The following is a 19,845-nucleotide window of genomic DNA, read 5'->3' on the forward strand; positions in this document are numbered from 1 at the left end:
TTTTAAATCAATTATTTTTAAACGAAAAAATATATTTAAATTTAAGAATCGTTCGTTTACATTTTTTATAACAAGTAATGTATATAAAATAAAATAAATTAATCCAACTTCCGTATTTTGATATTTACGTAGAGTTTCCTTGAGTTAAAATGTTAAAAAAGTTTGTTTTTACAATTATCCTAAAAAACGGTTTATATATTGTAAAAACGGGTATAGTTTTTTGACCGGAAAACGGTATGGGGCTGCTTTTCTTTCAATGCTTGTCACTCCGTGACCTATTCTCTAGTTTCGATTGGTCCTTTTCGACGTTACGTCACGCAATCAATGAACGAGGTTATGCCGACCTATCAAGCGAAACCTCGTATATCTGTGAGTGGCTTGTAGCCTATAGAACTTATAGGACAACGTCAGCTGACGCTGTTGTATTTATTTGTTTGAGTTATTATTTATGTGTATATTGTAAGTAACAAATCATCAAGAATGGCAGCTCCTAAGTCAGGTTCGAAAAGAATGAAGTGGGCTTTGGACTTTTCCCACAAGTAAGTATGGCAACATTTATTTATTCAAATGGCAAATAACCTCATTAACGTGATTGATGCATAATTTAGTTGTCATTGTGACAGAGCTATTTAAAAATAAAACTAATCTGTTTGAAATATCTGTATTTTAGAAATAACAAGGAAAGAAGCTCAGAGTTGGCGTCGCCACCAGGATATACACATGGAGTTGCCTTGGTTCACAGCATAGATCACGCGAGGGATGCAAACTCAAATCATTTAATAATTAAGAAGTCATGGGATTTAGCACTTGGTCCCTTAAAGCAGGTGCCAATGAACCTGTTTATCATGTATATGGCTGGCAATTCAATATCCATCTTTCCAATTATGATGGTTGGCATGTTAATTATTAGGCCAGTCAAGGCTCTATTCACACTTCAACAAAGTGAGTTCAAAGTATAGTTACTACTTAGATGATGAAATTTTCAGAGAATGTATTAAACATGGTTGAATGGTTTTACTATTTTTCAGCATTCAAAGTCATTGAAGGGACGCATGCATTTGGTCAAAAGTTTGTGTTCTTCTTAGGGCAAATTGTTAACATTTTATTGGCACTTTATAAATGCCAATCGATGGGTCTGTTACCAACACACGCCTCAGACTGGCTTGCATTTGTTGAGCCTCAGACAAGAGTAGAATATTCAAGCGGTGGTTTTGTATACACGTAATATTTGTTTGCATAAAACTTTTGTGATAAAAGGAAAATAAATTATTATTAAGTCTCTCAATTTTTCAATGTATATATATATATTTTGTGTATATGTATACCTTTACATAAATGATAAATCAATTATCACTTTAGAAAAATCATCGCAAACTAAAATGTATATAAAAAAAATATAGATCACTCATGTATGTACAATTGAATTACATCTTGGAATTTAAAAATAACAATTAGTCATAGTAGCAGCAATCATTTCTTCTTGTGATCATCTGCGAATTCTTTTATGCGTTCAATAATTTTGCCAGGTTCATCAACTCGAGGAATCTGAAATGACAGTTCACGATAACGGAGTGACAAATAAAGATATGAACAAAGCTAAATATCTCACTCATTTACCTCATAATTCTGGCTCAAATATATACCAGTGTAAATGCCAAGTCCGAAAGTAAACTGAAAGAGCAGAAATTATTGAGAAAAGCCTATTTGAATTGTTCAACAAAATGGATTTTTCAAACAACGATACGTACCATAAATTTGAACATTTTGCTGCAGACGCCTCGAGCACAAAGAAACAAATGACGATGATTGCAACCAAATAACGCAATGCCAAATCCGCGAATCTACAACAAAAATAAAGATATATTTCTGCTCTTATACGCGGAACCGAGTGATGAAGGTTAAGGTGGTCGATTTTTTGGACAAGAGCTGAAACTCCACCTGGTTTTGATAGGTCAGCTAAATCGCCTAAAGGCTAAATATAAATCGAGGCGCGGTACCACCTTCTTCAGACATTCGCTTGATCCGTGCACGAGGACAACGAGCACCTAGTACTCCGTATAGTCCGTGGTGCATGTGTATACATACAGTTTCGTTCCGAGAACGCTGCGCGAGCGCCTGTCCGGATTCCCCATCGCCTGAATAAAATGATAGCACAGTGTACGCAGTCGTAATCTCAGGTACACATCGGCCGCGTATCTTGCCCCTTCGCCGCTGGCGTGTTTTAGACAACGATTAAACAACCCGCAGGAATAAGAATGCAGGAGTCGTGTTGAAGTGGAGCATAGCAGACGATGATATTTCGGTAAACAGGAGATCATCACATATCGAGTGAGAGGGAGAGAGGGAGAGAGAGCATCCCAGCTGAACTTTTGAGAACGGTAAAGCTCTCGTTTGGTACCTCTATTGTTGAGTGTTCATTTGCACCTTAGTACACGCGTATACGTAGACTCTCGCGAGTATGTAACTCTTTAAATGAATTATCGTTAATTTGAACTAACATTCTAACCACTGCTCCGACTTGGAGAAACTCTTCTGTCTCATTGTTTCATCGTATGTGTCATTTGATGTTTGAACAAAATGTGAACTACTCAGTATACTCCGAAATTCAGAAAAAAAAGTTAGACTCCTCATTTTGTATTTTGTACCAAGCACTTTAGACTGAATGATTTAGTATCTGTTTCATTTTCATGTGTCTTTACTCCTCCCTTGGTTGCATGATTAAACTCTGACAAACAAAAAGAGTAGGGCCTTGCATAGCTACTAAACGCCTGCATCTATTACAGATTGTTATAGTTCAATATCACAGATGCCATACATTCTGGTTCGTGGTAACCTTGCATCTTATGGTCACAGGTATCCTTGGAGAGTACTTGTGTCTGGCCTAAAAGGTATTGTCTTCCATCTACTGCTGCTTTAATTGCATTATGTTAATTTCTTAAATGTTCTATCCCTTTGAGTTTGTTTTATGTTTGTGCATTTTTGACTTTGTTACATTATTACATTCTAGCTCATAAGTTTCATTTTTATTCTCATTTTGGGGCTATTGATTTTGGAATGACTCATAATCAAACAAATGTTTTTGTAGCGGCAGACATAGAACAACTTAGCCGATTTGCCTCTGGAGGATACTGCGACGACTCAACAATCGTCTACCTTCAGCATCCCTGTGTAATACTAACTGCACTAGAGGTTTTGGGTTACAAAGTTGTTGCATCTTCTAGTACAAGTGTCAAACAAGACTACAATGAGTACATGTGGACTATGAGAAAGGACTTTGCGGAGCCAGAACCCGAAGCTGTTATTAAAGCAGGCAAGTTTTTCTGATTTATCTCATTGTATAAGGCTCAATGCGTGCTGTGCATTAGAGTAATTAAGGTTTCTAAGAAGTTTTCATTAAATTATGAGGCGTCTATTGCGCGTTTCCACGAAACAGTGCGCGTAATCGCCGATAACGGACGTTCCCTACCTTACCTAAAAACATGTTGACATTCACTTCTAAATGTCAGGTGTCAGTGTCATACGCGAGTCAGGCAGGTGGTGTAGTTTACAGGTAAAAAACGTTTCCTATACGAAGCTTGATTTTTCAGAAACTTTTTAAGATATAGAAAATCTTCAATCAAAAAATTCTAAAGTAACTTGCGGTTTTATTTAAAAATGAATTCAGCTTGATTTTTATTGAAAAACTTAAATTGTTAACATCATTTTGAAAAAAAGTTCATTTTTTTTACTATAATTTACAATATGTTGTTCACCCTAGTAAAAATCAAAAGCCCTTTGTTCGACTACCGAAAAGTAATATAAACTGCGATTCAGTCTTCAACGTTTCAGACTCCGAAAGTAAGAAACGCTATTCCGGCGTCATTTCATTTCGGAGTCGGGAAAACCGCGGAATGTGGGATAGTCCCGTTCGCCGAGCGTTCGTGCGACTGTACGACTATACGCTAGCAACATGCAGTTATAAAGCGCATACAGTGTATATACGTGCATATGAATGGTATACGTCGATTTATTGAGTTGGTGCGGGTCATTGGGAGTTTGATGGAACATGGAAACTATACATATCATGAAACTTTGAGTGTTAAGTGAAACTGAAGAGAAAGTGTTTATTCTATTGATCCAAAAAATGCTTGTACACTTTTGTACATATTTATTCTGCCAGAAGTATATCTATACCTCAAGTTAAAAGCATCTAATGCAAACTGAATGCAAATTAAACTGTGAAAGACAATTAGATGCAGTTATATTGAGACAAAGTATTAATAGATCATTACAATGGTTAAAAAACGTGGAGCTGTTTGGAATTATTTTACAAAAAAGATTCATGGATCACAAATAATAGCTTTTTGCAAATTTTGTGACCAATCGTACATTCAAAATGCAACTCGCATGGAAAAACACATTGAACGCTGCGTCAAGTGTCCAGAAAATATTAGAAGAGACTTTATGAAATTAGTGAGCAACAAAAGAGCAAAGTCTATGATTTCTTTAAAACTTGCAGAAAATTGGTCTAATCAGCCACGTACGCTACAAAGTGATGTATCTAATGAAAACTTTGAAAGTTCAAGAGAGTGGCCTTTTAGAGAAGAATACAGTCATACGATTCCAGACAATAATACCAGTAATAGTGATAATGTTGATCTCAAAAACTGGCACAATAAGTTACAAATAAGTTCAGTTCAGCCTGTAGAAACTATGGTAAATAGAGAATGGGACCCACTTAATAATACCAAGGATAATGAGCAAGTTACTACAGGTAATTATAAATTGGATAATAAGTACTTCATCATGCTTAATTGTTATTTAACAATCTACAGATGAAAATGACGAAGAAGCTGAAGAATCCAATCTTTCTGATAAAAATCATCATAGCATTAACAGTTTACAACCACCAGTATCATTGCCACATACATTGACAGATTATGATTTAGAGAAACAAATTTTGTATGAACAATACTTAGAAAGACGTGCATTTAGACAGACTGCAGAATTGGAACTGCAAAGAAAAACCTTAGAATTTGAGAGATTCCAGTGGCAGTATCACATAGAGAAAACACAATCTGAAATGCGCTGGGCACATGAGTGTCGCATGATGCAACTTAAAGAAGAACAACTGAATCAACTTATCAAACAAAGTCATAAGACAACTATGAAATGATCATCTAATAAAATGTAAATAAGAAAAATTTTATTAAAAAAATGTTATTTGGAACTGTCGATTTTGTAAATAATAGATCAAGCCTTTAACTTTTTTTTATAGTTCATTTAGAACTTAACTAAACTGATGGTAAAACCAAAAATTTTAGTGCGATTCATGATGAATAATATGAAATGCTCATAAATTTGTAAAACAAAGAAAAAACAAATGTATCAATTACAAAAAATGATATTATTGTGATAATGTAAAAATAATTTAATTTTTTACATAAAAGCTTGTAATTATAAAAATAAAAAGGTAAATAAAAACGATGTTGATGTATTCTTATTTAATGACCCTTGCAGTTTTAAATGCACTAGTAGTAATAAGGTGATAAAAGCACGTAGTAATAATACTTACATTTTATCTTTTGTAAGTACTATATGAATTTTTTTATTCTAGAACTTAAAGACAACGAGGTCTGAATAACTGTGAGACTGAAAATGGCTGAAGCTGAGGCTAAACTGTCTCAGAAGTTAGCACAAATTATTGGTAATGAAAATTACTACTATGTGGCCGTAAAAGGTTCACCCTTTGCAATGGATTGTGTTGCCTTTGGTTTGACAAAGGATGAAGTCTTGGCGCTATCAAAGAGATTTCCCAATACTGGGACAGATGTCGTGAATGGCGTTGTGATAAAAGGTGACTACTTTCCCGATTTTCTTAATAACTGTATAAAGTTGGCGTAAGAAGAAAACCTAAAATGGTAATTTTGTTCATTTCGTTTCAGGATCGCCGCTCGAAGTTATAAACGCTCTTTCCGAATTAGGATACAGAGTCGTTTGCAGCACGGGCGAGGCGGAAATATTATGGACCCTTCAACGAGAAGTTTAACAGAGCCGACGCAATACCTCAACGTCTCACGCAGTGAATTTATTGTACAATGTCGCCACACTCTAATTGTAACGCGTTAACAAAACGTTATAATGGCATTTTAATTTTACCGTCGCGCAGAGTTCTAGACAAATACTGTACGATCTTTTTAGAGAGAATCTTTTTATTCTGTGTCTCCTAAGCAATTTTTGTCTCATTTTTAAATACATTTTATCGTTTTATACAAGCACTCTTGATCATAAAATTTTTAAGATGGTAAATTTTTGAGGACCAATTTATTATGACGATTTTGTTTTACAAATACGGACTGCAGAGTTTTTATAATGATGAAAAGAAAGCGTGCGATGTTCAAGTGGTACTAAGTACATTGCATATTTGCTTTCACACAAGAGAGAAGTATATTGAGTATTTTTGATAATTTTATCCCCCTTTTTTTTATCAAAGTTCTTTTAGCTTCACTACACAGTAAAATATATAGAAGTGTTGATGTGCACGACTTAGCGCGCGAGATACGCTTAAGCATGCAATAAGTTTTAGAGAACATAATTTTAAGAAAGATGAAATAAAATCAAAGATTATTACATAGCAGTTATTGTTTCAATAATATATCAAAAGCTAATATATGAAAATAAAGATTATAAATCTGATAAGAATCGAAATCAAGAAATGAAGGTTGTGCAATAATAGTTGCATTGCAAAATAATGAAAATATGTTTTTTTTTTAACGCTGACCAATCTCGAGTTGACTATAGTTTCTTTGCAAAGTTGTATACTTTACAGTTTGATGTACGCATTGATGTTGCGTTAACCAGAGGAAAATATCTTGTTTTATGAAATTTATAAATATAATTGCGGCCTACAATAGTTACTTAAACAATTGAAAGAAAAGCGAGGTAGTGTTTTCGTCAGTAATTATTATAATTTATGAACTTTACTCCAATGCCTTAAATCAATTTTGATATTTTATTGTCTATAAACTGTATGTTAACTTTGTCGTTAATGAATTGTACGTCATATTTTATGAAAATTTCTACTGTTTGGTATTACATGATTGGATATAACACCATACATGAATACCTTACGTTTGTGCTTGTGTAATGTATACGTTTTATGTTAAAATTATTGTAACAATATAAAGATTGTCTAAATGTTCATAGTTTATTTCATTTAAATTGTACCTTTTTTCCTGCAAAGAAAAAAAAAGAATTCTGAATGATCAACATATTCTCTGCTAGTAGGTCTCAGAATCAAGTATGGAGTCAAGTAATCATTCGCATGATGATGGTTCATGCTGCAATTGCAAATCTGGAAACTCAGCCAGACAGACTTTATCCGAGTTGGACTTTGAGCGCGGTATATGGTATGCAGGTAAGTTCAATAATCAAGGCTGCATGGCCGCAGAAAACATTAAAGTACATTGATCTGCTTATTAGTAAGGTCAAGCAGGTGAGATTACATAAATAAACTGGTTTCTCATTTGTAGCTCAGACTAATGATTTGGATAGAGTAAAATCCCTTTTGAACAAAGGTACATCTCCAGATGTAGAAGATGCTGCTGGATACACTGCTCTGCACTATGCAGCTCGCAATGGTCATGATAAAGTTTGCAAAGAGCTCTTGTATCGTGGAGCCAACGTTAATGCAGTCACCCGATCAGGAAAGGCAACAGCTCTGCACAGGGCAGCAACCCAGAAACATGTCCACATAGTGGAACTATTATTGAAAGCCAATGCAGATGCTAATATTCAGGATGCGGATGGTTTTACTGCTCTTCACAGATCAATAACATCAGATTGTGACCCAGTTTCCAAGCTTTTGATTCCAAAAACCAAGCTGGATTTAATGGACAAATCAGAATGTACCCCAAGACAATTGGCGGAGCAAAAAGGAAAAACTAATTTATTTTTCTAAAGTTAAACAATAAACGTTGACCATTTTTAAATTCAATTAATCAATAATATATCAATTATTTCACCCTATTCGAGTCTCACACTTTGTCAGTTGGAAAAGCTCCGATGTGCAACACAGTCAGCAGGTAAGCAACCAAGTAGAGATTTGAGAAAAGTAAAAAAAACTGTCAGAAAGTGGAGATACAAATTTCTCAAAGAGAATGCAAATAGGTGTCGTTTCCTCTATACATTCCCGGGCTGAAAGGAAAATTTATTTGCATGTCAGCTGAAAAGACGCAGTGATGCAACAGCACAATGCGCTCTCATCCCGGGTTTATACGACGACAAAGGCTCTTTTCCTTTTTCCCCTCGCATAGCGAGGAAATTCAAATTATAACTACCCGCGTACGAGCCAAGTGTCAAAACAGTCGAGCGACGATGTATAAGATCGCAACCGAACCGGTCTTTGAAAATCGGGGTTTCGAAAAATTGATAAAAAAAAAAAGAGCAAACCTAGAAAGTAAACAATCTATAGCTCACATACAGACAGTGCAACAATGTGTCATGCTTTAGCATATAGACACACGTATACAAAACGTAATACAGGCATCAGCAGCAGCAGCTCGACGCAAGTGAAAAACGTCGATAACGGGGCGCGCGCGTAACTGGGACATTTACCTTCTAGCGGCTGCGCGGCGGTGGCGGCGGCAGCAGCAGCAGTGAAAGGAGTCCTCGTGCTGCAGCAGTATATCCATATAGCGCAGCTCGCGCGCGGCGCTATAGAGTCCGTCTCTGTCTTGCTCCCGTTGGCGCGGCGGCCCGGCGGGTCGTGCTCTTGATATTGAATCGGTCGGGCGGCATCGGAGCCGCTCGGCGAACGGCGCAGTTTCCGCGAGTCCATAACGGCTGGCCAGTGCTGCCCCCTATGCCGCGGAGCCCGTAGCAGCTACGTCCCCTTTTCGCCGCCGTAGAGTTGGCATGCCGCGACTCGTCGTATCTACGGACTCGCAGTCGCAGTACCGTGTCCGAGCATCAGGAGCAGCAGCAGCACGCCGCCCCGTGCGCGTGTTTGTGTGTGGGTGCGCGCGAGGTCGCAGCGAGAATAAGCTATACATCAGTTACGGAGAGAGAGAGAGAGAGAGAGAGAGAGAGCAGTGTACCTTGGCCGCGAAGGTGCGACCCGGAGAAGAGGTCGAAGATAGCGGTGATTAGCTATATACTCAGAGCCATCGGGAGGAGTGCAGTTCCCGGGGAGATTCGCGAAAGAGCGCGGCTGCGCGCGGCCGCGTAGGCGTGTGCCAGAGAGAGAGAGAGAGAGATAGAAGAGAGCAGCCAGCCCCCGTGTGTCTCTTCGACGACGAGTTTGCCCTGCCTCTCGACAACGTAGTGTTTGTACGACTGTTCCAGCAGCACTGTCTGTACGCTGTACGTGGGCCAGTAGCAGCAGCGGGATCGAGGCGATTCCCTCGTGACATTTCGCGCGGCGTGCGCTGACTGCACGCCGCCCTGTGTGTTGTTGCCGTGCGTGTGAGTGTGTGCAGTCCGATTCCCAGAAGCGGACGCCCTGCGGAGCTCGCGAGACTGCGGAGAGCAGCTCTGCGCTGGAAGCAGAGGAGCGGAGGGTAGGTCATAACCACTCTGTACTCTCCTGCGATTTATGTGTCTGTGTGTCTGTGTGTCTGTGTATGTGTGTGTGTGTAGGTTAGAGAGCGACATGTAACCGTGGCCCGTGGAAGCTCTCTCGCGTGACGTCACGCGCTCGCGACGACGGCGGCGCGGTCTCAATCAAGTGCACGGATACGCAGCGACGAAGACGAGGCGATAGGCATCGCCGGGAGTACGAGCGAGACACTCGTCGCGCGTTCGCGCCACGTAAGTCGCCAGTCCTGGCGACGACTCGCTCGGACCTGGTGCGAGGAGAACGTGAACGAGATCGTCACATGCGCGAGTGTTTACGCCGAAGGACGAGGGCTCTGTTGTCGCGGTGTGTGTGTGTGTGTGCATGTGTGCGCGTGTAAGTACGTGCGTGTGTTGCACGACTCGAAAGCATCAGTTTTGTTGACCGAGGTGCGCTCTATTCGCTCACCGGGATAACGCACACTCATATGTACTCGCACACATGCACGCGACTCCGGCAGCCAGACTACAGAGATAGTGAGGTAGACGAGGGTGCGCGCGAGAGGTGAGGGAGAGAGGGGCAGAGAGTGCGAGAGAGGGCATCGGCGAACCTAACCTCACATTTGCGCGAGAGAGCAGCCTAACCTAACCCTGCGGGGAAAAAAACGACGGGGCCGAGCGAGCTCTCGGCAGCGGTCCGCGTAGAAAAAGAGATCAGTCTTTTGCGCCGCCGCGGAAGCGAGCGTTGTTCCTCCCTCTCTCGTCCGGGAGCACGTATATACACGTTCGCAACATACTCGCTCGTGATTCGCGCAACCCCTTCGCAGCAGCAGCAGTTATTACAATACGTATGGTCGAGTGCGCGATAGCAGTTCGGCAGAACAGGAGAATCTCAAAGTCAAGTGTCTGTGTCTCGATTTCGAGGTTAGTGCAGCGCGCTGCGCTACGTCCGTATGATACAGCGAGATCGTGTCTGTGTGCTAATATCTCGTCGAGGCCGTAACCTATACGCGAGCCGGTGAAAACTGGAGTCCGACCCGTCGCAGCAGCAGCAACAGCACACAAAGAGGAGCGAGAGAGAATGAGGTTAGGAGACGACGACGACGACGACGACGGTGTATAGTCTAACTGCAGCAACGGAGAGGGGAAACAAGATAAACATCCCGGGCGTTTTCGTGTGTGTGTGTGTGTGCGCGCGCGGGGGCTTTTCGCGAGTAGGCGCAGCACTGTCGCTCGCCGCCGCCACCGTCGCATTTTTCCTGCCTTTTTTTGCGGACGTAGGCGCGAGAGCGCTCGTTGAACTCACGACGCAGTGCAGAATTTCGACGCCGCGAGAGGATGTAGTGTCGTACCTCCGCCGCTGCTCCTTTTGGTGCGTTTGTGTGTTCGCGCGAGCGAGAACTCAAAGAAGGAGGGACCGTCAGGGCGGTTTGTTTTGTTCCTCGTGTGCTCGCGAGGGCCACCGTCGGCTTGGCCGTGTTTTTGCATTGCAAAATCATCGTCGCGAGTGAGCTGTGTATACTCGAATGTTATTGCGTCGAATCGTGCGCGCGCGCGCGCGCGAGTGATACAAAGGTGAATAATGTGCGTCGACGTTGTCATCGTATAGGTAAAATCGCGACGTCGCGTTATCTGCAGGCCAAGATAGCGCGTTTGACCAAAGCAATCGTCGCAGAAAACGTATAATTAATTCCGAAAGCGATTGCCTATACGCTGGCGGGCACTCACGGCAATCGATAACGGACATCATGCGTAGATGAAACGCAATTACTTAATTCGCGGCTCGCTGCTTCGTTGTGTGTTTATTTTATTTTTATTCTCGCTCTCTCGCCATCCCGTGCCAATAACGCATTAATCCAGCGCAGCTTCGTCGTAGAGATACCGGCGGCTCTTTGATTAGGGATACAACGCACGCAGTCCTCACGTCGTTCTGCTGCTGGAGGTGGAGAAGAAGGAGAGGCTTTCCTCGCGCGCGCAGCAGATTCGCGGCCGGCGCGCGCGAGCGTCAAGGTTGCGAATAACGAAAATACCGCCCGGCGTATCTCTCTTGCGCGTTTTATTTTTACCGCTCCCCCTCGAGCTTCTTTCTCTGCTCTCTCTCTCTCTCTCTCTCTCTCTCTCTCTCTCTCTCTCTCTCTCTCTCTCTCTCTCTCTCGCGCGCGCGCGGCGCTGTGTATCTTTGACGGAGCGCGAAAGAACGATAGCGGCGATAGGGCGCGAATAAACCATACGTATCGTATCTCTAACGTTGTGTTTATCTTACAGGTGTCGACGTGCCGGCAACGCGACCAGTCAATTTCCAGAGACAACGCAGCCTCGGCCCGAGTGACCACGTGGACTTGCTGGAAGTATAGTCCACTGGGGGAAGAGCTACGGCCGCCACCACGGAGGCCGCGGAGAAGCGGACGGAGCTTCGCCCGGACGTCGGCGAAGCCCTCATCGGTCGTCTCGCGGACGGCAAGCAGCGCCGAGACAAAGGGCTGCGCCCGCTAGACGCGCGTAGACGAAATAATAGGAGCGCGAGGCTGGAATAAAGAAAAAGAGGCGGGCTGCTGTAATAGAAACTTTGTGCCCACTCGCAGCAGTTACGCTTGGGCCTAGACACAAAGAGGGAGAAAGAGAGAGAGAGAGAGAGCGAGCGGTCGGTCGGGCCCAGGAGGTCGACGAATTTTCAAGTGCGAAACTTGAGAAGAAGGAGAGAACGGACGAAACGCAACCGCCGCCGCCGCGTTCGTTCAGGTGTGCTTTGCATCGGCGCATATACGAATTCGGGTTGGTGTGACGTTCGTCTAGTGTCAGTGCTGTGCTCTAGGCAAAGATAGATATACAGAGAGAGAGAGAGAGAGAAAGAGTGTGGCACAGGTCTTCCAAAGAGAGCAAGAGCCTGCAGCGACGAATACAGATACATACAAGGGAGAAAAAGAATTCCCCTGGAGAGAAGAGAGCAGCAAGATCGTATACTTGGTCGAGCAGAGCAGCGCGTGATCACGTTGTTTGTGCGCGACAACCACGTTGATTACCACGGATCATCCTCGGCAGTTCCTCGCCACGCCTACCCTCGATGAGAGGAGGCACATGTCCATTGCTGCCGCTGAAAATGCAGGGTGAGTACTCTTTATTTTTACACCAGCTCTGAATCAGCTGATTTCCTGTGTATAAACACACACACACACATACACCGGCTCTGCGTACATCGTACAGATACGACTCCTTTTAAATTCCCCTCCTGCAGGGCCTTTCTCTTTCTCTTCTCATTTCTCCTGCAAGCCGATCCTTTTCCTGTCTCCTGCTGACCGATTTCGCGAGGCCCCCGAATCCGTGTTGTGTTCCCTGCGGAGGAAACATGTGTATAAGTAGCGTACACATTGCCGAGCGAGCCTCGAGAGCGGGAAAAAGGAAGAGAAGAAGAAGGCGGAGAGAAGAGAAGAAACGAGCGAGTGTACACACGAGAGAGAGAGAGAGAGAGAGAGAGAGAGAGAGAGAGAGAGAGAGAGAGAGAGATTCGGTGGGGAAAAGGCGAACACAATACACAACGAGGAGCGAGAACGCACGAAGAGTCGGCAACGATGGCTAGAAAGAGCGAGTGAGAGAGAGAGAGAGAGAGAGAGAGAGAGAGAGAGAGAGAGAGAAACAGAGAAATAGCAGCGGAAGGGGGGAAAGCCTTGGCCCGGATACTCGCGGCGGCGGCGCTGGCTTAACCCTGGATCGCTGCTCGCTGCTCGCTCTCTGCCATGGGGCCTCTCTCGAGCGCGACTTTTCACTCGCGCTTTATTTTTCTCTCTCTCCGCGCTCATTGTAACTGTCGCTTGATATTCTCCGACCGATAGTCGGCCGTTATGTCACGCGCTTCTATGCTTCGTTCACCGTTCGTTTCTCTCTCTCTCTCTTCTTTTCAATCCGCTTACGTAGAGTCGGAGATTATTCTCTTCGCGTAAGCGCGAATCTCCCATTGTTTATACGGATCACCGAGATCGGAAAACTCTTGCGCAATGGACTTTTCAAAATCGCGAAAAGTCGCGCGCCGAAAAACGCATATCACAGCCGCGCTCGCCGCGCGCGCGATGCCACCTCATCAGTGGAGCGCGCAAAGTGGGCCACGCCAACCTGGCATTTTTTGTCCCTCTCTCGCTCTCCGCCGTGTGTGTTATAGAGTTCATAAAACGTGTGGGCTAGAGTCTCTCGGAGTTTCTCTACACGCTCGAAAGTTCGCTCGCCCGCCCTTGGCATCCGAGCGCCGGATTTTTTGAAAGCGAATGGGTTCGAGCATATGCGCGCGTGTGTGTGTGAGAGAGCTCGGTTGCCGTACACACACACACACACATACACACGATTCGCGAGAATCCCGAGCGTAGCTAGTGCACCTGTTATTTCCACAAAAGAGCCAGCGCGTATTCTCCTCCTGCTTCCTCTGTCTTTTCTTCTATAATGCCCGAGCGAGCGTCTATCGAACCTGCTGTTGTACATCCCGGCGTTCGTTCGTCCGCGCGCGCGAACAATAACAGAAATTCCGAGGCTCTTTATTTCCAGTCCGCGGCCATTGGGTCATGCGAGATTTCGCCGTGGTTTTACGGGCGTCTTCGAGCCCTACTGCTTCAGCTTCGTCTTCGCAAATGAACTTTGCGCGCCACGTGAGATTTCTCGCCTCTTCTTATGTATGTAGCTATACGCGAGCTTCTTCTTTTGTCGAGCCCGGGCGCGCGGAGCACTTACACGCCGCTCGCCGGGGCTGTATATTCTTTCATTAGCGAGCTCGCGAGCTAGCGCGCGCAGCACACATCCTCTCTTGATTTTTATCGCCGCGTGTTTGCGCGCGCGCACGTCTAGTTACGGTTTCGCAATAATTAACGCGCTTCGCTCCTATACGTATGTGTGAGTCTGTGTATACGTACGTCTGTTCCCGGGGGTATTTTCGAGGCGCTGAGTAAATAACGTGATTATCGGTCGCGCAAAAAAAGTTACGCGAAAAGAAAGCATTTTCTTCGTCTTCTCTTGTTTCGCGCGCGCGAGAGAGAGAGATAGAGAGATAGAGAGAGAGAGAGAGAGAGAGAGAGAGAGAGAGAGAGAGCGGCGCAGAAACGTTGTAACGAAAGTGGATGGCTTCGATGCCGCACTGGCGCTGCTTTCTTTGCGCTTAGTTATTCCGTTACGTAACGTGCATACTACGCACTTCGAGCTTTGTCACGTGAGGGAGCGAGAGAGAAACGCTCGGAAAACTTTGCACTGGTAGTTCGAACACGCGGACGACGCGTGGGCTTTCCGTATTTATTCGAGGCTGTTATCGAAATTCGAGTGGCGGATATTAGTTTTGAGTGTGTACGTACGTTTGTTTCGCGTCGGCGGCGCGAGCTAGGCTGCAGGGGTTAAAGAAGAAGAAGAAGTCGTAAAGGTGCAGCGCGTAGACAGAGTTGCGCTGTGCATATATTCGCGGACAGGAATCGCAGCCGGCGTCGGAAGTTCGCGATAAACGAAGGTTACCGGCGTGAAATTAAAAGAACGTGCGCTGGCAACTCGCTGTGACGTCATGACTTTTATTCTTCGTCGATTATTTAAAGAACAACTTTCTTCTCGTACAGTTTTCAGTATTACCGCGTATAGTATACTGAACATTACTATTTTACTGTATATAACTCGATCTTCGTAGCAAACTTCGAGCTCGAATTGCGTCGAGAGTTTTTTCCTCTCCTCGGAAAACGTCTAAAAGTTCGGAATGAAATTTCGACGAAATCCATATACCCATGAGCTCTCTCGGAAAGTTCAGCGTATATATCCGCAAAAGCAACATCGACTGCGTCGAAATTCCGTTGGGCCAATAAGAGCGAAGCCAAAACTCGAGTTTCGGATATACAGCCCCGCACGAGATAGTGAGCGGACAAGTTGTAGGATCCTTTGACTCTCTTCGGTGTGTCCGTCTTTGTCGTGACGCTCGCTTGTGCAAAAGCTCGAGAGAGAGAGAGAGAGAGAGAGAGAGAGAGAGAGAGAGAGAGAGAGAGAGAGAGCGTCATACGTTGCGGTTTGCGCTTTGTCGGGGGATAGCCATCTTTATGCACCGGCGAGCCAGTCAGTCAGTCGCAGCCGCGCGATATTCTCTCTCCGCTCTTGCGGTGTGAACGACTCCTTCGTCCTTGAACCTATTAGGCGCCGAGACTTGCTGCTGTTGCTCTCTCTCTCTCTCTCTCTCTCTCTCTCTCTCTCTCTCTCTCTCTCTCTCTTTCGCACGCGAGCGCGATATTCCATCTTTCTTTCTTGCAGGCTCCGCTTCCCTCTCGCGCGTCTATAATATGCTAAGCGTCCGTTAAGCCCTTCTCGTGTGTGCGTACACACCTAGGCACATTGGCAGACTTTCCTATACCGATTCCTGCTCTCTCTTTCTTTCTTCCTTTGCTCTACTCTCAGCTGTCGAGATGTGTGTGTGTGTGTGCGCGCGCGCATTGTGCGCTGCAGTTTCATTTTTATTGTAGCTCGTCTAAGAGGATTATTGTACCTGCGCGAGCGAGCGAGGGGACTGCTGTTTCTCGAGCCTTAGAGAGTTTTATTGTACACCTTTGGGTTTTATTCTTCTTCGAAAGTTAATTGTGGTTATAAACACCTGGAGCCGGTCGTGGGGGTTGTATAGCGCGAAATTTTAGGGTTGGGTATTTTTCTACGGGTATTTATGACTGTTCTTGATTTCTCTTGATAAATTTGACCTACACTCGTGTAAACTCGATGAGACTGTATCTTTGTTCGAAGACAATGCTTCGCGTGAGTTAATAATAAATAATATCGTTTCGTGGATTTATCGGGGATTGAAACATTGTTCGTGTAACACTGTTTATAATTGATTGCGCTCGCTGTTTGCAAAGGGATATTAAGGTCTTGTCAATTATTGATTCATCCGTGTATGAATAGTTTACAAAATATAATTCATGAATTGTGCTCTATAATAGGCGGCATCTAAATTAATAGCGCATACAATGAAAGCGCCACGTTACTAAGAAAAAGAGTGGCAAAAACTGCAGGCAAAAGACTATATTTAAACGTTGCGTGTAAAAGCGAATTTCTAAAGTACAATGTATATGCGAAGGGGATTTAATTACGCTCGATAGCCTTAGGCATCTCGCGTAATTAATTAAGCGAGGAAAAGGTTGCATACCGCTCATTACAATAATAAATTTCCGAGTTAGCTAAATAAAAATAAACTTTTTCTTTCATTGCCTCTTATTCATACGCAGTGCTGCACTTCAGCAACGTTGTGTAAGGACTTCTCTCTCTCTCTCTCTCTCTCTCTCTCTCTCTCTCTCTCTCTCTCTCTCTCTCTTTTATAAAAATATCAAGTTCTTTTCTACTCTCCATATTAGTTCCACTAGGTGACAAAAAATCTGTGCGCCTATTGTGCTCTGATATGCTAGAACTTTTTCTTTTGAACTTAAAAGCTTTAAGTTTTCTTTTCTCTCTCTCTCTCTTCTATGACACAAAAGAATTGAAAATAGCCATTGTTTCAGCTAGTAATTCATACCACAGAAAAAAATCAATTCTTTTTTCAACAAAATTAACACGAGATATCGCAAAATAGCATATACAAGTGATTAATTTATCGACAAAATAATATTTCCTTGCAATAAATCCTGGCGAAAATTCTATTTTTAATTATTCTCAGAGGTGTGGGTATCACAACACTGGCAAACCTATCGCTCTCAGCGTGATGAAAGCTTAATTTTTTCTTTCCACAAAATTATACGTTTGGTAAATCAAGGTGAAATGTTTTCGTGGCTCATGCCGTGACTCTCGAAACTTTCATAGATTATGTACTGTATCTCTCTCTCTCTCTCTCTCTCTCTCTCTCTCTCTCTCTCTCTCTCTCTCTCTCTCTCTCTCGCTCCTATAGATGGGAATTTTTTGCTGAGCGGTGGAACTTTCATTTTCGTGAGGTTTTAAGAGATTGCCTGGAGATTACGTAACCTTCTCTCCCAATGTTAGCGTAATAAACGTTCCGTTAACTGCTTCTAAATACTCCACATTGTTTAGCAAGGCATTTGCGCCTAAAGTGTTCGGTATATAGTATATAACGCATGGATATTATTAAGAAACACTTGGCTTACCTATAAACAATATCTAGAACGTTGTTTCACTGCATCTGTGCACGATATTTTCATTAAATTTATGCAACGTAATAGTAATAATGCTGTTCGCTTATCTTATCTGGCTTTTTGTCGGGAACACCTGAATTTCACGAAATGCCGCAACGTCAGGAGCGATTTGCGCACGGTTACGCGACAACTTTTTACGCTGCTTTACGCACTAAAAACCCCGAGCTGCGCTGTACGTATTGGGGAACTAAGAAAAAAATCGGCTATTTCGAAAGCAAAAAATAAAAGAACTGCGCGGGAATAAATATTATCAAAAGCTGTTAGAGGCATTCTCGGGCGTTGAGTCAATGCTCGCCTTACAAAGCGTTCAATTTTCGCTCGTTATTTTTTTCTCCGCCACTTGTGTGTGTGTGTATAGAATCTCACGTGTCCGAGAGTGCATTGCCTCGAACGAGAGATGCCGTTATCGCATTTTGACTCGTACATATTCTCTCGTCGCTGCTCCTCTGTGCGTGAATATACAAATTCCACGCGTTGTGTGCTAATATGCAAAAGTTCGACGCTCCGCGCTGGTCAGCGAAATTTCTCCGCAAGTTCAAGGGACGGCGACACATCGGGGGAAAGGCCGTTAAAAGGTTAACAGCATCGAGTTTACTTGAGTTTCTTGCCCTTCGACATATACGCAATCGCGAATCGCGTCGGGGGTTGTGCCGAGGGAGGAGCCACCGCGAAATAGCGAAGGAACGACGGGAAAGAGGGCAAAAAACGCGAGGAAAGTACGTCGCTCTTCGATTAGCATCGTCGAGTCGACGCAGAACGCAGGAGAGGCAGGGCGACGCTGCCGGGGAGAAAAATTATGCTCGGTTATGACAGGAGAACCATTTGGTTATTCTATTTTCGTTCAATTATTTTAATAGCGTTGCACACAATGGCGCATCATTCATTGCTGGGGACGAGGAGTAAACAGCTTTTTTCGGGGGCGTTATCGCGCGCGCGATACTTTGATTTTGTATCCTCGTGATAAAGCGCGCAATCTCGCAGATTAAATGCAACATTTTTATTAAAATTCGCGAAACACGATCTCGTCCGGAACATTGCCTCATATATGCGAAGCTAAAAGTTCGCGAATATCGTAATTAACACTCCAAACACATTCGAATGCAACGCGCTCTGGTGCGTATTGCCTTTTTTTGCCAAACGATATTCCAATTTTTTGCATCACATGTTGTATTCGTTTAATTATTCGAGGAAATATAATATGTTTATCGTGCGAAATCCTTATCAAGATTTCTATGTAAACCTGCTTAAAATAACCCTGATTAGCTCGAAAAATTGTAGATAAAAGCAAATAACGCTTTATCATCCAGCGCAGTGCGAACGAAATCCGTTTTATTGTTTACCCTCGGTTCTCACCATAAAATTAGATCGAGCTCGATCGATAGCGCGAATTATCCGATCATCTCGCATGTATAATAAAAATCGAGGAACAAAAGTCCCTCGTGTCGAGAGCTGCAAAAAATCTCTCTCTCGGGCTGCATAGCAAACATGCCACACAGCGTCGATTTTTTCTCCTGCAGAAGAATCCAGAAATCAGTAGTTAAAAAGCAGTGAACCGAATAAATTTCCTCTCGCGCTCGCGCGCGCAATCCATGCGCAGCGCCGGAGTGGATTACCAATTCCACGTGGAATTCGGTCCGACGCATGCGAGACGACGACGACGAATCTGCTTGTCGTCGCGAAAATCTATACCTGACGAAAATCGTTTCTTTTTTTCTCCCTCTTGCAACACTCACACTCGGACGGGAACAAATAGACTTGTTTACCAGTTCCTTCTCCTCCTCATTCGAGAGAGAGAGAGAGAGAGAGAGAGAGAGAGAGAGAGAGAGAGAGAGAGAGATTCCCGGGCGTTTTGGCTGCGGCGACGAAAACGACGCTTATCGCGGGTCCCTCTTCTCTTTCTCTCTGCATCGGAGAACTGCTGCTCCACACGTCGTCTTATCGACGCGCGAGCGATGCAGACGTATACACGTGGTATAAATGTGTGAGTAGGTAGGAGAGGAAACGATTATGCCGGCTAACGAATGCGAAAGTACACATCCTTGAGATTTCTTATTTATCCGGCGCGCGGGCTTCGTATACGCAAATGAGCGCGCTCGCGATCGGGAAAATCGATTTCGAGAATCACTGCTGCTACGCCACACACACTTTCCCTTGCGCGCGCGCTAATCAACGCCGTGGGAATTCG

General features: G+C 43.8%; 5 protein-coding genes across 24 annotated transcripts in view; all 5 read left to right on the top strand.

The window, feature by feature from the left end:
* Positions 1-19,845, top strand: part of LOC100680400 (nuclear receptor coactivator 2) — a 116,729-nt gene that overhangs the window by 11,116 nt on the left and 85,768 nt on the right. For 2 of the 8 annotated variants that reach the window (XM_008211345.4, XM_032597223.1), the window contains exons 1-2: positions 10,220-10,458; positions 11,800-12,638. In XM_008211345.4, coding sequence (XP_008209567.1) covers positions 12,610-12,638 — 29 coding nt within the window. In that variant the 5' untranslated portion in view covers positions 10,220-10,458; positions 11,800-12,609. Of the gene's footprint in view, positions 1-8,653; positions 9,540-9,609; positions 10,077-10,192; positions 10,621-10,721; positions 11,110-11,799; positions 12,639-19,845 lie in introns of those variants that run through there. The other 6 variants (XM_016981797.2, XM_032597220.1, XM_032597221.1 and 3 more) reach the window with 6 other exon arrangements.
* On the top strand, positions 290-1,595 carry LOC100114091 (ER membrane protein complex subunit 4). The gene is made up of 3 exons (XM_001606203.6): positions 290-539; positions 671-942; positions 1,029-1,595. The coding sequence occupies exons 1-3, from the start codon at positions 481-483 to the stop codon at positions 1,223-1,225; spliced, it is 528 nt and encodes a 175-aa protein (XP_001606253.1). The 5' UTR covers positions 290-480; the 3' UTR covers positions 1,226-1,595.
* LOC103316646 lies at positions 2,039-7,975 on the top strand. Of its 11 annotated transcripts, none has more exons than XM_016981833.3 (5): positions 2,055-2,378; positions 2,784-2,888; positions 3,086-3,310; positions 5,597-5,836; positions 5,925-7,180. In XM_016981833.3, the coding sequence occupies exons 2-4, from the start codon at positions 2,807-2,809 to the stop codon at positions 5,617-5,619; spliced, it is 330 nt and encodes a 109-aa protein (XP_016837322.1). In that variant the 5' UTR covers positions 2,055-2,378; positions 2,784-2,806; the 3' UTR covers positions 5,620-5,836; positions 5,925-7,180. The 11 variants fall into 11 exon arrangements, with proteins under 11 accessions (XP_032453148.1, XP_016837322.1, XP_031779454.1 ...); XM_031923594.2 differs by lacking the exons at positions 5,597-5,836; positions 5,925-7,180 and adding exons at positions 7,267-7,396; positions 7,512-7,975 and having other exon boundaries at positions 2,067-2,378; XM_031923591.2 differs by lacking the exons at positions 5,597-5,836; positions 5,925-7,180 and adding exons at positions 7,264-7,396; positions 7,512-7,975 and having other exon boundaries at positions 2,152-2,378.
* LOC100119670 (ankyrin repeat domain-containing protein 39) lies at positions 2,067-7,975 on the top strand. Of its 3 annotated transcripts, none has more exons than XM_032597247.1 (4): positions 2,067-2,378; positions 3,086-3,310; positions 7,264-7,396; positions 7,512-7,975. In XM_032597247.1, the coding sequence occupies exons 3-4, from the start codon at positions 7,282-7,284 to the stop codon at positions 7,937-7,939; spliced, it is 543 nt and encodes a 180-aa protein (XP_032453138.1). In that variant the 5' UTR covers positions 2,067-2,378; positions 3,086-3,310; positions 7,264-7,281; the 3' UTR covers positions 7,940-7,975. The 3 variants fall into 3 exon arrangements, with proteins under 3 accessions (XP_032453138.1, XP_032453137.1, XP_032453139.1); XM_032597246.1 differs by having other exon boundaries at positions 7,267-7,396; XM_032597248.1 differs by having other exon boundaries at positions 2,367-2,456; positions 7,267-7,396.
* LOC100678673 lies at positions 3,317-5,466 on the top strand. The gene is made up of 2 exons (XM_003427069.4): positions 3,317-4,753; positions 4,815-5,466. The coding sequence occupies exons 1-2, from the start codon at positions 4,273-4,275 to the stop codon at positions 5,153-5,155; spliced, it is 822 nt and encodes a 273-aa protein (XP_003427117.2). The 5' UTR covers positions 3,317-4,272; the 3' UTR covers positions 5,156-5,466.

This window comes from Nasonia vitripennis, chromosome 2, assembly GCF_009193385.2.
Source record: "Nasonia vitripennis strain AsymCx chromosome 2, Nvit_psr_1.1, whole genome shotgun sequence".
Taxonomy (NCBI): Eukaryota; Metazoa; Arthropoda; class Insecta; order Hymenoptera; family Pteromalidae; genus Nasonia; species Nasonia vitripennis.